Genomic DNA, 14045 nt, shown 5'->3' on the forward strand with positions numbered 1-14045 from the left:
CTTGTTCGTATTCCAACCTTTTCAGACCAAACAAACGTGTTGGATCTGTGCAAATAATGTCTGGGGCTCTAATTGCATCGGGGGGTTTGCACGGGCAGGAGCCTCCAGCCAGCTCCCTCCTGATTCTGGCATTTAAAGGAGGCTCTGCAATCTTTTTTTACTCCAAGCTGGCAGGGTATGGGCAGGCTCCAGTGCACAGATCGTGGGCATGAGCTCATTTGTTGTGGCTTCAGATTGAGTGGCAGGAGTTTGGCTGCTCTGCAGGAGGGCAGGGAAGGAGGGCTGGGACCAGGAAAGGCTGTCATTCCCCTTGGAGATACATCTGGAAATGTTCTTTATTCTTTCCTGTGAGTGTGGGGATGTTGCCCAGAGAAGCTGCCCCATCCCTGGCAGTGTCCCAGGCCAGGTTGGATGGGGCTTGCAGCAGCCTGGGACAGTGGAAAGTGTCCCTGCCCATGGCACAGATGTTGGGGTGTTGCTCGCTGGTTCCATGAAGCAGGAGGGGTAGGGATGGGAAGTTTAAATACATTTAAAAGTCCATAGGATTGGTTAATGAGGAGCTGCTCTCCTGTCCAGCCCAGTGTTGGTGCTGTCTGGCAGGGACTGGAGTCTGTCCATGGGTTTGTCCTTGTTTTCTCTGCCTGTCCCAGTTTGCCCGTTGCCTTCACTGGGAGCCTGTCCTGGCTAATGGGTGCCACAGCTCCCACGCTGCCTCCCAGCTGCCCACATGTCCTGGGGCTGAAGCCAGCACTGCTTTCATCATCCTCCTTTTCCTCCTCCCTCCCGGGCCAGATGACACCCTCATCCCTTCCATCCCTTTTGTGGCCTTTTGAGGTCCTTCACAGACGTGTTTGGTCTCAGTGTGTGGCTTGCACTTGGTATGCCCTAGGCAAAATAAAAACCATTTTCAACTGTTTGCTTGGCCCATGGTGGGGACAGGGGACAGCAGTGGGTGGGGGTGCCTGGGGCTGGCTCTGCCATTCCCAGCCAGACTCATTCCTCATGGCTCCAGCCCTGCTCCTGATGGTGTTCCAGAGAATTCTGTTCCTCCATCCTCTGGGAGGGTGCTCGGGGATGCTGCAGGGCTCTGACCCCCATCCAGGGTGGGGTGAACCAGGAGGATCCCAGTCCAGAGCAGGGTGACTGGGCTGGGTGTCATCCCTGCTCTTCCAGCTTTCTCCCAGCTGGAAATACTCCAGGGCTGGGACCACCAGAGCCTTCCCAGCTGGATCCAGCCATCCTGAAACAGCAGGAGCTCCATACCCAGGCCAGTCCATCCCAGGGCAGGCTCCCCTTCTGTGTTCACCACTTTGCCAGAGGACTGTGTGGGATCCAGCCCCTCCAGGCTGGGGGCTGGTGTGCACCGGGCACAGCCAGGCCTGGCCCCTGGCCAGGGGTAAACAGCTCCTTTGTTTTCCTGGAGAAGTACGAGGGATTATATTCTGTTGAGCTCACTTGGTATTGTGCAGCCACATGTAATCAGCTCCTCCGAGGAGCTGAGTTAATTGTTTGTGAAATAGGAAGGGTGCTGGTTGTCTCCTGTAGGGAGGTGAGCTTGAGTGGGGCATCGTGGAGAGGGGGTGGCTCATCCAGCTCCTGAATTAGGAAGGATTGAAGCCAAATTGTCCTTCTGCAGCCCTGGATTTGCCCCTCTGCAAATGCTGTGTCGTGAGCTGGGGAAGGCTCTTCCAGCCGAATCTGTGCCTCCCCTCTGACTCTTATTAAACGTGCTTAAAAACGAAATGAACTTATTAAACGTGCTTAAAAACGAAATGAACTTATTAAACGTGCTTAAAAATGAAAGGAAGGCTGCGTCGTTGTCGGTAATTGTTGTGCAAATGTGATACTCCCTGCAAGCTGTGGAACAGGCCAGGGCTGTGTTTACCCGGAGAGGCAGCCGGCTTTCCAAGTGTAATGAGTCAGCTCCGGGAACAGAAGGGGCGCAGAATTAATCTGGCATCCGTCTGGCCTTTTCTCAGTTAAGCAGGTTTTGGAAGCTCCACGTGAATAGGTGCCTACCCTGGTACGAGCAGCCACAAAGAGTTGGGAGTGGGCAGGATTTTTTTGGGAGTGCATTGGCAGTGTGCTGGTTTGGGCACTGGCTGTGAGCTGGGGCTGGGTTTTGGCTGCTGGGGGGAGCAGAGCATGACCCGGTCCCACCATCAGCAGAGGTGAAGCTGCTTGGGTTTAATGTCCATTGCAAGGTGTAAATAAATTTCCCTTGCCCAGCACTTCATCTGAGTTTCTGCCTCTTAGATTTGCAGTGAATACTGAATGGAATATTGCTCCTGCTTCCTCCCAGGCACACGCTCCTTCCTCCTGTACCTGCACCTTAACGAGCCCCTGGAAGAGAAACCGAGGGGAAATAATTCTTACATTTTCCCAGCTGCTAATAATGGCTGGCAGAGAGAGATTCCTGGGGCTGGGAATGGCTGGAGCTGCTCCTGCAGTGGATGTGCAGCATGGAGGGGATGCTGTGGGCTCTGGTGGGCTGTCCCAAAATTCAGCTGTCCCTGAGCAGGGGGGGCACGAGGAGGTGTTTTCTCAGTTCCCAAAGTTTTGTTTCTAAATATGGATAACAAGCTTCCCACAGCCCAGGCAGGGGAGCTGGGCTGGAGAATGAGCTGCCTTGGGAAGCCCAGGAAACACCAGCACTGTCTGTGCCTGGTGCTTTGGTCTGGGAATTTGTGCTGCTTCAGGGCTGGGCTGGGGCCTCTGAATCACCTTTAAAAACACCAAAAAAAAAAAAACCAACCCAAAGAGTCCCAGGGCCTCTGAGGCATAAATGGAACAGAAATTTTGAAGGGATTTCCAGGGAACTTCTAAATACAAGACTTCTCTCTCTCCTCTCTGAGAATTCCCATCTCCCTGGACAATTTCCTGCAGTTGTAGCTCTGCAGAGCTGCTGCTGTAAAATGTAAATGGGTGCAATTTAGAGCTGGCAGGTGACAATTACGTGGGGAAAAGTTCCTGTCTGTGCTATTCCAGGCCAAGGAGCCCAGTTGCTGTTGGGGTTGCTGGGGCTCACTCCTCACAGATTCCCATTCCACTGATGCTTTCCAGCCTCTGCTTTTGGGAGAGGAGATACTCTTGTTCACCTAAAAGGTCTTTGGCTCCAGCTGGTGTCCCTGAGCCCTGCTCCAGCTGTATTTCACATGGCACTTGTCCTTCCAGCCCTGTAACCAGGCAACCCAGGAGGAGCAGGAGTGCTTTGTCCTCTCCAGGTTGGCTTTCCCAGGCCAAGGTGCAGAGCAGGGTGAGGAGCTGTGACAAACCAGTCTGGGAACACTGAGCCCTCCTGCTCCCTGCTCCTGTCTCACGATGGCAGCGTGTTCCAAAAGTGCATTTTTAATGGGGGTTTTGTGCTTGGTTTGGTTCTGCAAGTGTGTCTGGGGATTCAGTGTGGCAAGGTCTGTCCCTGTGTCCCTGTGCTGAGGACAGAGCTGCAGGAAGCTTTATGTGAGCTTGAGGGGATGCTGTGGATGAAGAGCAGGAGGGCTGTTGCTCTTTGGTGGGACTTGATCCCTTCTAGGCTATTCCTTGAATATGAAACAAGCTGTGTCTGCAGCTGCAGGATCCAGTTTGGAGTTGGCCTCTTCTCCCAGGAAACAAGTGATGGAATGGGAGGAAACAGCCTCAGGCTGTGCCAGGGGCGGTGCAGGTTGGAAATCAGGAGGAATTTCTTCATGGAAAGGGTTGTCAGGCATTGCAAGGGTCTGCCCAGGGAGATGGCAGGATTCTCATCCCTGGAGGTGTCCAAGGAAGGCCTGGATGTGGCACAGACTGCTCTGGGCTGGTGACAAGGCTGGGATTGGCACAGGCTGGACTCGATGTTCTGGGAGGTCTTTTCCAAGCTCAGTGATTCTGTGTGATTCCAGGTGTGACTCCTTGCAGCACCTCTGTTACTCTCTGGGAAGGTGGCAGGAGCTTGCTGCAGCTTTTTCCATGTTTGAGGATGCTCTGCCCTCCTGTTGTTGCCATCCAGGGGTTGGGAGGGGGTTTATCCCCATGGGAAGTGTCTTTTCTTCACCCCCACAATGGAGAGATCCTTCTGAGAAGTCTGACCTCCCTTTTCCTCTCCCAACAGACGGTTGATGATGAGGCGATGGCAGCATAAATGAAGATCAAGTAAGGAAGGCAGAACGATGCCCAAGGGTGGGTGTTCTAAAACACCACAGTCAGAAGATTTCTCTCTCAGCAACGACATGGTGGAGAAACAAACGGGGAAAAAGGTAACGTGTTTGGGCCCCCTGCCTGCCTTCCTTTGGGGGTGCTGCTCTTTGAGCCTGGAGTCTTGAACCTGTGGCAGTGTTTGGGATGGTGGAGGTTGCCTTGGGCTCTTTACAGGGATTTACATTGCTGTGGTGGTGCTCTGCCAGCTGATAGGGTCGGGTTTATTTCCCTGTGGCTGCAGTCCTTCCCAGGATGTGCTGTGCCCACTTGGACCCCACTCAGCTCAGCAGCAGCAGGAGCTGCTTTGGAGGATTCTCTTTTGCAAGTTCTGTGTGTTTTGAGGGGTTTCTGCACTAAGCTGTGGAAGACCTAAGTGATGTGTTGATGGTGCAAGTGTGTGCTGGGTGAGGGAGGAGCTTCTCCTGCTCTGGATGGAGATCCAGGTCCTTGTCAGCACGGCTGGTCTGGCTCTCCCCAGCAGCACAGCTGGGCCAGGCTCAGCCAGGAGCTGCTCTGCTGAAATTGCTGCTTCTGAGAGTTGATTTGAGGTGTTGTCTGGTTTTTGGCGTGGCTTAGGTGAAACTACTGAGATGAAATCTGAGTTTAAGGATAAATACCTTCACACTTCTCCTCTTCATCCCATTTTGCTCCAGGCATGAGCCCAGTCTGCTCTCATTCAGCTTTTTCCCCTTTTCTCAGTATCAGTCATTTCCAGTCAATAGCTGTGCAGAAAACTGTGCAAATGTTACCTTTAAATAAACATGAAAACCTACATCTGCTGAATTCTGCTAAGGAACAAATCTCATCCACTTCCCTTTCATCTTCTTGCTCCAGTTTCTCAGCATTCCCCTGGGAGTTTCTGCCAGGCCTGGGAGCTGAAGCTGAGCATGGTGAGCCCCAGCTCTGTCACTTCCCCTGCAATCCCACCCCAGTGATGGCAGCAGCTCCTTGTATGACTGAGCTCATATTATTGACAAAATGAGAAAAATAGAGAATAAACAACAGGAAAATCCCAGGCAGGATTTGGTTATGGAGCACCTTGGTGACATCTGCCACATTCCCCTTTCTGTGTCACTGCTATGGGCACAGCATGGGGCTTCTAGGAGGGGACAAAATCTGGGATTAGGGATGTTGGAGGGGGAGCAGCTGCCCTGGTAGCACCAGGAAAATGCCAGCGTTTACCCTGGCAGAGGAGGCTGTGCCCAGCAGGGCAGGATATGTAAATACAGGCTGGGTAAGAGGCTTAGTGCTGGCGCAGGTGCTTGGGGAGGGAGAGGATCAGTTGGAATATGAATCAGCTCCCATTTTATTCCATCCATGCCGGCAGCTTAAGGGCTGCGTGTTATTTACAGAGCAGGTTTGGCAGAGTTACCTCCTGCTGCCTCAAGAACTGGGACACAATTCCTGCCTCCCGTTCAGGCCTGCCCAGACTCCTCTGAGAGGGGACAGGGCAGAGTTTCTGCTGCTTGAACTCTGGGGTTTTCAGCAAGGAGACGCTCACAGGCTCTTGTCTGGCAGGGGCTGAGCTGACTCCAGCCTGAGTGGCTTTTGCCCTGTTTCTGGTTAATTCTGAAGCTGAGCTGGAGCAGTGACTCAGGGGAAAAGCACTTCGACCTCCTCCCTGCAGAGCTGTTGTACCTGCCTGTCAGCAGCGCTGCCTTGCATTTATCTTGCCTTTGTCAACACCTTCCCAGGCCCGAGCTGGGGCTTGGCACAGCTTCCCTGTGAGGCTGGGAGGGAGGGCAGAGCCTGGTCCTGCACCGTGGTGCCCACCAAGAGTTTTCCTCTTAATGGGACCTTAATATCTATAGTTGATTTAGCATCACACAGGCTTTGCATGGCTGGGCTCCGCAGCTCTGGCAGGTGGAGGGATTGGTGCTGCAGTGGGCTGAGTACCAGGGGACAGGGGGACTGGCCTTGAGCTGAAGGAGGAGAGGTTTAGGTGGGATATTGGCAGGAAATTCGTCCCTGGGAGGGTGGGGAGACCCTGGCACAGGGTGCCCAGAGAAGCTGTGGCTGGATCTCTGCAAGTGTCCAAGGCCAGGTTGGACAGGGCTTGGAGCCACCTGGAATAGTGGAAGGTGTCTCTGCCCATGGCAGGGAGTAGAACCAGGTGAGTTTTAAGGTCTCTTCCCACCCAGAGATTCCTGGAATCTCACTGGATTTTGGGGCCATTTTTGTTTTTTTAGTGCAGATGTTGGGAGTTTTTCTGGCCATTTTTTTGTGCAATTTCTGGGGGATTTTTGTGTCTCTTAGTGTGAATTTTTGGGCATTTTCCTGGGTTGTTAAGGCTGAATTTATCTTGGATTTTTCCTGATGTTTTTCCCAATAATGCCTGGAATTTTGACCCATTTGGGGTGTTTCAGTGTAGATATTAGGACTATTTCTGGGCAATTTAATTTTAATTTTTATTGGATTTTTGCGTTTCTTAGTGCAAATTTTCAGAGATTTTTTTTCTGGTTTGTAAGACTACATTTTCCCTGGATTTTTCCTGATGCTTTTCCCAGCAATCCTTGGAATTTTGGCAGAGTTTGCAGGATTCTGTGATCACCAAATTCTGCACCTGAGTTCTGTGCTCGTAGCAGGCTCTCAGGGGAGCTGCCCTGCTCCAGAGGGCTCCAGCTTGGAGGAAGAGGCTGTGAGCTGCTGTTCTCTCATTACAGGAGAGAGCTCCTGGCTCTCTGCTCCCTGCAGTGGGATTAGGAGCCAGTGGGATGCAGCCCTGAGAGTGCAGTGGTTTAAAGTGGATCCGAGGGCGTTGGAGCAGGAGCTGTTTCTCCTGGGGTTACTGGAGCCCTTATAAGGCTGCACAAGCCTGCCCAGGGCAGGCATTGGCAGCCCCCAGGCTCCTCCTGCTCCCTTCAGCCTGAAGGCTTTTGTAAAAATCTGTATGCCATATATGAATAATTCTCCTTTCTGGTCTAGATGCACAGATCCCCGTAGCAGGAGGAGATTACTCATGGCTTAGGCTGAGCACAGCACCACAGCAAGGGTTATATCAGTTGTCAGAAGCATTTCCTGATGGGCCTGGCCTGGCTGAGTGCTTACACCCTGTGCTTGGCACAGCCTTTGCCTCTTTATGGGGAAATGCTCCCTCTTGCATAGTCAAAAGTGCATTTTTGCTCCAGTGAACACCAAGCAGAACAGCACTTAGCCCAGTTTTTGCTTGTAGGAGCTGTCAGAGGTTAAAAAAACTTGAGGTTTTTCTCTTTCCCCTTCTCCCCTTTTCAGAAAAGGGAATGTGGTCCTCATTTTTCAGTTTTTCATTAAATCTGTTGTGCTGTCAGCTTTACAGGCTGGATGAGTGAGTGCTGAGCTCTGTGTCCAGCACAGAGTCACCCACAGGGTGTGAAAGCTGCAGGGGTATCTGGGTGACTGAAGAGATGACATTTCAGTGAAGTTAATCAGCCCGTGCTCATCACTGGGGCACATTTCTTACAAACTTTGGAGCCTGAGGCTCACAGGAATGGGCCTTCAGCTCCAGTCACCTCCATGCTCCACATGTTTTACTGCAGCATTGATAACAACACAAATTCAAACTTCTGGAACTTTGTGTGTGTGTTGTACTCTGGCTGTACGAGGGGCCCAGATTTAGGGAATTGTTTGGTTTTCACCACATCCAGTTGCTTTCTGAGTAAAACTGCATCCTTTCCTTTTTGTAATGCAGGGTGGGAACCTTCTGCCCCCTCTCCCTTCCTGCTGGCAGAGGCAGGACAGACCCACTGGTGCAGGGAAAGTCCCTCTGTGGCAGCATTTGCTTTTTGCAGCCTGGCTTGTTTGCCCACAGCAGGAATCTGACGTGGGGCACAGCCTTGGAGCCCTCCTGGGCTTCTCCTCCCAGGCTGCCCGTGCTGGTTTTGTTCACTGCTGCCTAATTTTTACTGACATCACAACCTGAAATGCTTGGAGCTCATTTTGGAGAACAAAGGGCTGTGGGGATTTCCATGGCTGGCAGTGCAAGTCTCTGCATAAGCACTGGGCTGCGAGTCAGGCTCTGGCTGAGCGAGGTGGCAGGGCTGGAAATACAGATTTCTTTGCATGGCTTTGTAAATCACAGAATCATGGTTTGGGTTGGAAGGGACCTTAAAGCTCACCTCATCCCTTCCATTAGGTCAGAGCCCCATCTAAATGGCTCTGTCTTGCAGAAATCTGCATCAAAAAACCCCACAGGACTGTTTTTGCTCTGAGGATTGGCCTCTGGCCAGTTTGTGTGTCACAAGTGCCCTGAGCAGATTGGTATCAGGGTCTGTGGTGCTGGTGGGAGAAGCCCTTCCATCCCCACCCTGCAGCTCCTCACTCTGGGTGCCTGCTGGGGCCAGTTCCTGGTGGGTTTGTGCTGCAGCCACAGCAGCTGAGAGCAGCTTGTGATGCATCTTTTCACTTTTGCAAGAGCAGCTCAAGGTGGGTTGTTACTCATACAGCAACTCTAGTGCAAGTGGAACGTGGCAGGAGGGGATTTTTCTCCACACTCAGGGCTCATGACTCCCCTTTGCCAAAGCAGCTTTTATTAACACCTGCAAAGGGAAACTTGCTGCTGCTGCTGAGCTTTTGACTCTTCCCATCCCCAAATTCCTGGCCTTGGAGAACCCAGCTCTTACACAGGGCTGTTCATGTGTTCATGTCAAGGCCAGGCTGGATGGGGCCCTGAGCAGCCTGATCTGCTGGGAGGTGTCCCTGCCCATGGCAGGAAGGGTTGGGATGAGATGAGCTTTGAGGTCTCTTCCAACCCAAACCATTCCAGGATTTTGTGATTCTGATTTGGATTTGTTCCATTCGTGAAACCTGATTCCGATGAGTCTGAACTTACTTTAAACATGAGAAGACCTAAAAATGAAACCAGGTTTTACTCGAGTAAAGGGCGACAGTCTTCCTTACAGAATTGGAAATAATTAGGGGAGTAAAGCCTAAAATAAGAAAATGAAAACTTGCAGGATTTGGACTCTCCAACTGCCTTGATGTTCCACCCTCTGCTGCAGGCATCCCCAGCAGGTCGCTGCTTTCCAGGGGGAAGCAAAGTCTGGATCTTCTTTGCTCCAATTAGTAGGAAAGGTTATGGTAGTGCTGCTGGAGGAATTAATCCTCAAAGCGGCGCCGCGCTCCCGTCTCTGCCTGCTGCTGGATTGTGCTGAGCTGCTGGATCAGCACTCCAGCTCTGCCTGATTCACATGGGCACTGCCAGGCTCACCTCTGCTCTCACAAGGGTTTTCTCATCATCCCTCTGCTCTGACAGGGAGGTTTTAGCAATGTGGCAATAATTGTGGCTTTAAAGTGACAGAGGGGAGGTTTAGGTGGGATACTGGGAGGGATTTTTTCTCTGTGAAGGTGCCCAGAGAAGCTGTGGCTGCCCCTGGATCCCTGCAAGTGTCCAAGGCCAGGTTGGACAGGGCTTGGAGCAGCCTGGGATTGTGGAAGGTGTCCCTGCCATGGCAGGGCTTGGAACAAGATGAGCTTTGAGGTCCTTTGCATCCCAAACAATTCCATGATTCAGACTTCTAGAATGAGCTGCATTTTTACCTTTCCTGCCCTTGTTCTCACTCCTGAGTTCACAGAGATCCCAGACAGCATTAATCCAGCAGAAAACCTACCTGTATGTCTGAAAGCAGCATCCAGATGCTTCTTGAACTCTGACAGCCTTGGTGCCCTGACTGCTTCACCCTGCAGGAGCCTCACAGACTCCTGTCTGAAGTGTTCAGAGATGCCTTTTGTTCAGGTAGATACAGGGAAAAGTTCAGAATGTGAATGGCCACTGTGGAAAAAGGTGCATTATTTATTTGGTGGCTTTTTTATCAGGAAACACACACATTTTATTTTATTCCTTTGATAAAATATTTTATAGAATCGTAGAATCAGGACAGAGCAACAGGTGATGGAACAACACAGGTGATGGAAGCTCCCTGGCCTCACTGCCACCTCAGAGCAGTAGAAGTGGCGTGGTTTGTTAGTCCAAACTATTTTTGTTCACCTCAGAAAGCATAAGTCAAAAGCTTTTCAATCTGGAGGGTTTAAAGGAAATGCTGGAGTGTTTGTTTTGGCCGTGGGGGCTCTGTCCCGTCGCTGCAGGGCCGGTGCTTGGCAGCTGCTCTCCAGCAGGGCTGCCCTTGCCGGGGCTCCGAGCGTGCCTTGGCTGCCTCCCACCACACAGCCCTGTCAGGCAGGTTTGTTTCTCTTGCTTTACCAAAAAAGGGATTCCCCAGCCCATTTCCTCCATCCTCTCCGGAGCGCGGCCCCGGGGCTGTCACGCTGCACACGCATCCCCTGGGGGAGCCAGGGCCTTCTCTCCCTTCTCTGGGCGAGCTCTGGGCTCCAGACACACGCGGGAAGAGGAAGGAGCCGCGCACACGGTGACAGTGACACTGCAGTCCTGTGACTGCTGGCACCAGGGCCACCTGCCAGGGCCAGGCAGCAGGACTGTGCCTCTCTAAACAAGGGAATGCTCCTAGGTTGGCTCATCTGAGCTTCCAGCCACACTCTGGCATGATTTTATGTACCGAGGTTCTTGTATTTAATCTCACTCTGCCTCTAAAATGCAGAGTCCGGGTTTTGCCGGGTTGTTGAAATCAGATCTGTGACAAAGCTGCTTGTGCTGCCCTTGTTGTTCAGGCAGGGGCACAGTGGTCAGCCCAGAGCTGCTCAGTTAAAATAATCCTGTTCCTCACATACAAAAATCACAGGGGGCTGTGCATTCCCAGCACAGTGGACTCCTGGAGTTTGAGCTGGGAGCCAGCTCTCCCTGCTCATGTCAAAAATCTCACATGTCTCAGTATCTGTAACTTTTGCTTGAGATGTTCATTCAGAATTTCTCCTGCTTTTGAGCAGTTCACAGCATTTTTGCTTCACATTAAAATCCAAACCAGCCCAAACAGGCAGGACTGATACAAAGTAGGAATGGATCGTTCTTGTCGTGTGGTTGCATTTGGAAATCCTCAGATTCTCCCATCCCAGCCTACCTTCCCCCCTGCCCACTGCCAGGTGCATCCTCAGCCTCACACAAAGTGAGGCTCACATGAGTTTCACATGAATTTCTGACATGAATTGGTTGGAGTTTGGCACCACACCTCAATTGGCCTGGCTCTGCTCTGGTGGTGGCAGAACTTTGTGTCTGGGTGAAGGCTGTGTTGGCAAAACCTGATGCTGGAAATCCACAGCAGAAAGGGAAGGGATGTTGTATGAGGCCACTGCAGGATTTGGAGAATCAGCTGAGCACAGTCTGGAGAAGCCTCTTGTTGACCTTGGTCTCTTTTCTTTCCAGGATAAAGATAAAGTTTCTCTAACCAAGACTCCAAAGTTGGACCGGAGCGATGGCGGCAAAGAGGTGAAGGAGCGAGCGACCAAACGCAAGTTGCCTTTCACTGTCGGAACAAATGGAGATCAAAAGGACTCGGATACAGGTACAGCAATGCCACACTGCACCCCCAGAGCCTGGCTGCTGGGGCTGCTGGGGAGCACACAGCATCCAGGGTGCAGCCAGCCAGTCCAATGGAAGTGTTGTATCAAATTCCCTGTGTTTCTTAATTGAAGGAAGGGGCTGGGTAACTGCTCCACATGTGCACATCTGTTCTTAGTGATGTTTTTAGGTGGATCCATGGCTGTGTGAGGAGACCCCCTTCCTTCAGCAGCTGTCTGTTCTCCTTGTTTCTGATTATCCCAGTTCAAGAGCTGTGGCTGGGACAAGCCGTGGTGCAGGGTCTGCTTGTGAGAACTTGGAAAACATGAGAATAAAGCTGAGTAGTCTTTAAAAGAAAATCAGCAAGTAGAATCTGGTCAAGCAGGTCAGTCTTGTAGCAGAAGAGTGGCTGGTGCATGAGGCTCCTGGATAGGCTGTTGGATTTGTTAGCAATTGGGAAGAGCTGTCACAAAACTTTGGCATGGAGAAAATGGTTTTGTTTGGTTGTAAGGGCTGAGCTGTGGATTTCTGGACAGGGGTTTGTCTGGTCCTTGCTGTACGTTCCTAGGAAATCTGCATTTGGAAATAGTTCTGGTCAGGTAAAGCTCAGTGATTGTGTAAAGAGGTAAAACAGGCTAAAAGTTTGGAATATACTTGGACATGGTACAAGGCTGTATTTGGTGGTGCTGTGTGGTGTGCCTGGGAGGTGGCCTGATGTGGGATGTGTCTCCTGGTTCAGGAATCGGGAGGACAGATCTGGAAGGGCCAGAAATGTCACTGCAGCAGTGGTGACGTGTCCTGAGGGTGGCCCAGTGTTTCCATGGGTTTGTGCTCCTGAACTCCCTCCCTGGAGAGAAGGTTTCCAAACATTCATTAATTCTCTTAAACAGTCTTTGCTGTTTGCAAGGTTTTGGGTGGCTGTGGTGTCTCCCTTTGTGGCTGGGGCTGGGTTCAGGCAAAGCTGAGCCAGAGCTGGAGCTGCTCTTTGTCAAGGGTGTTTGTGCCACATTCAATACTGGGTTGAGAGTTGAAGCCCAAACTCACTGCAGGGCTGTCTGACCCTTGTGACAGCTGGAACATCACGACAGGGATCTGCTTTTCCCAGGGCTCCAGTCTCTCTCTGGCTGCAGAGATGTTGGAAATGTTTGCACTGGCAGCAGCAAGAAGGAAACCAAATGCAGAGGAGAGCAGAGAGAGCTGCTGGGAGAGGCTGTGGCTGCTGGGTGGGAGCAGCAGCCCATGAAAGCCCCCCTGCTCAGGGGCTCTCTTGTCACCCCTCTGCTTTCTTATCTCTGGACACATCTTCCCCTTCCTCTCACAGCTCTTCCTCTTCCTCTCACAGCCCTTCCCCTCCTCTGCAGAGCCCATCCTTCCTGGGGAAGTGGGTGAGCTGAGGGGTAGCAGCAGCCCAGCTCCCAGAGGAGACCCAGAGGAGGTCATGGCACTCACAGACCCATTTAAAGACAAACTGGGCTCTCACAAACTCTGGGAAGGTGTATGGGAGGTGCAGGGAAGTCTCAACAACCTGTTTGGTGGGACTGGGGAGGAAGTGACTCTGGGCTGGAGATCCCATCAGGATCAATGTGCACAGTCAGGCTGGTGCTTAGCAGGAGCCTGTTTCTCTTCCCTGATATACTTTACTCCAGGAATCAGATGCTGGAGGTGGGAAAAGACTTCTTTGTGGAGATAGGGAAGGACTTCCTGGCACCTTGCTCTGCTCTTGCACCACCCCATTGTGACTGTTTCAAGCCTGTCTGGTCCTTGGCCTGGCTCGAGGTGGAGGCAGGTACAGACGTGTTTGTGGTGCTCAGAGCTGCACGTTCTGGGGGTGCAGGGGTCCCCCAGGTCTGTGCTGGTGCCATCAGTGGCACCTGGCTGAGCACACAGGTGTGACATGCAGGACAGGCTTTTGTCTGGAACAGAGGCTGCCATCTGCCCAGCCCAGGTCCTGCAGGAGGGAAAGGCTGCTGCTGCTGCTGGCTGTGCTCCTCAGCTTTGCTCCCAGCCCTGGGAGCAGCAGGATTGCACCATCGCTGCTGGCTGACCCCGGCTGCTTTATGTAACGTGTCCATGGGCTGCTGTGTGTGCCTGAGGGGCTGTGCCAGGGTGTTCCACAGCCATGTGCAATTCAGCTGCAAGGACGTGGGAGCTGGGAGCTAGCACAGCTCTCTCTTTGCCTCTAGTGGGGTATTTTTCTCCTCTTCAAGTGTTTAAACAATAGCGTGGATCCTCATCCTGATGGGTTGCAGTGACTCATTTTCCTTAGCACGGTGTGTGTTGCTTTTTTCCCGGATGGCTCTGGCTCAGCCTTGACGTAGGTGCTCCATGTGTGGGGTGAGAAATATCAGGGGTGGGTTTGTGTCCTGTGGAGGGGCAGCACAACCTGCCCTGGCCCGGTGTGGGGCAGCAGCTGGTGCTGCAGGGTGGTTGGGGGTGTAGGTGGGATATTGGGAAGGAATTCCTGGCTTGAGGGTGGGCAGGCCCTGGC

At 52.2% G+C, this 14045-nt stretch overlaps 1 protein-coding gene across 2 annotated transcripts in view; it reads left to right on the forward strand.

The window, feature by feature from the left end:
• ANKRD11 (ankyrin repeat domain containing 11) overlaps window positions 1-14045 on the forward strand; it is a 125928-nt gene that overhangs the window by 89807 nt on the left and 22076 nt on the right. For both annotated transcript variants that reach the window (XM_056500429.1, XM_056500430.1), the window contains exons 3-4: window positions 4088-4232; window positions 11423-11561. In XM_056500429.1, the coding sequence (XP_056356404.1) occupies window positions 4146-4232; window positions 11423-11561 (226 nt within the window). In that variant the 5' untranslated portion in view covers window positions 4088-4145. The remainder of the gene's footprint in view (window positions 1-4087; window positions 4233-11422; window positions 11562-14045) is intronic.

The sequence above is a fragment of the Oenanthe melanoleuca genome, chromosome 11, assembly GCF_029582105.1.
Source record: "Oenanthe melanoleuca isolate GR-GAL-2019-014 chromosome 11, OMel1.0, whole genome shotgun sequence".
NCBI lineage: Eukaryota > Metazoa > Chordata > Aves > Passeriformes > Muscicapidae > Oenanthe > Oenanthe melanoleuca.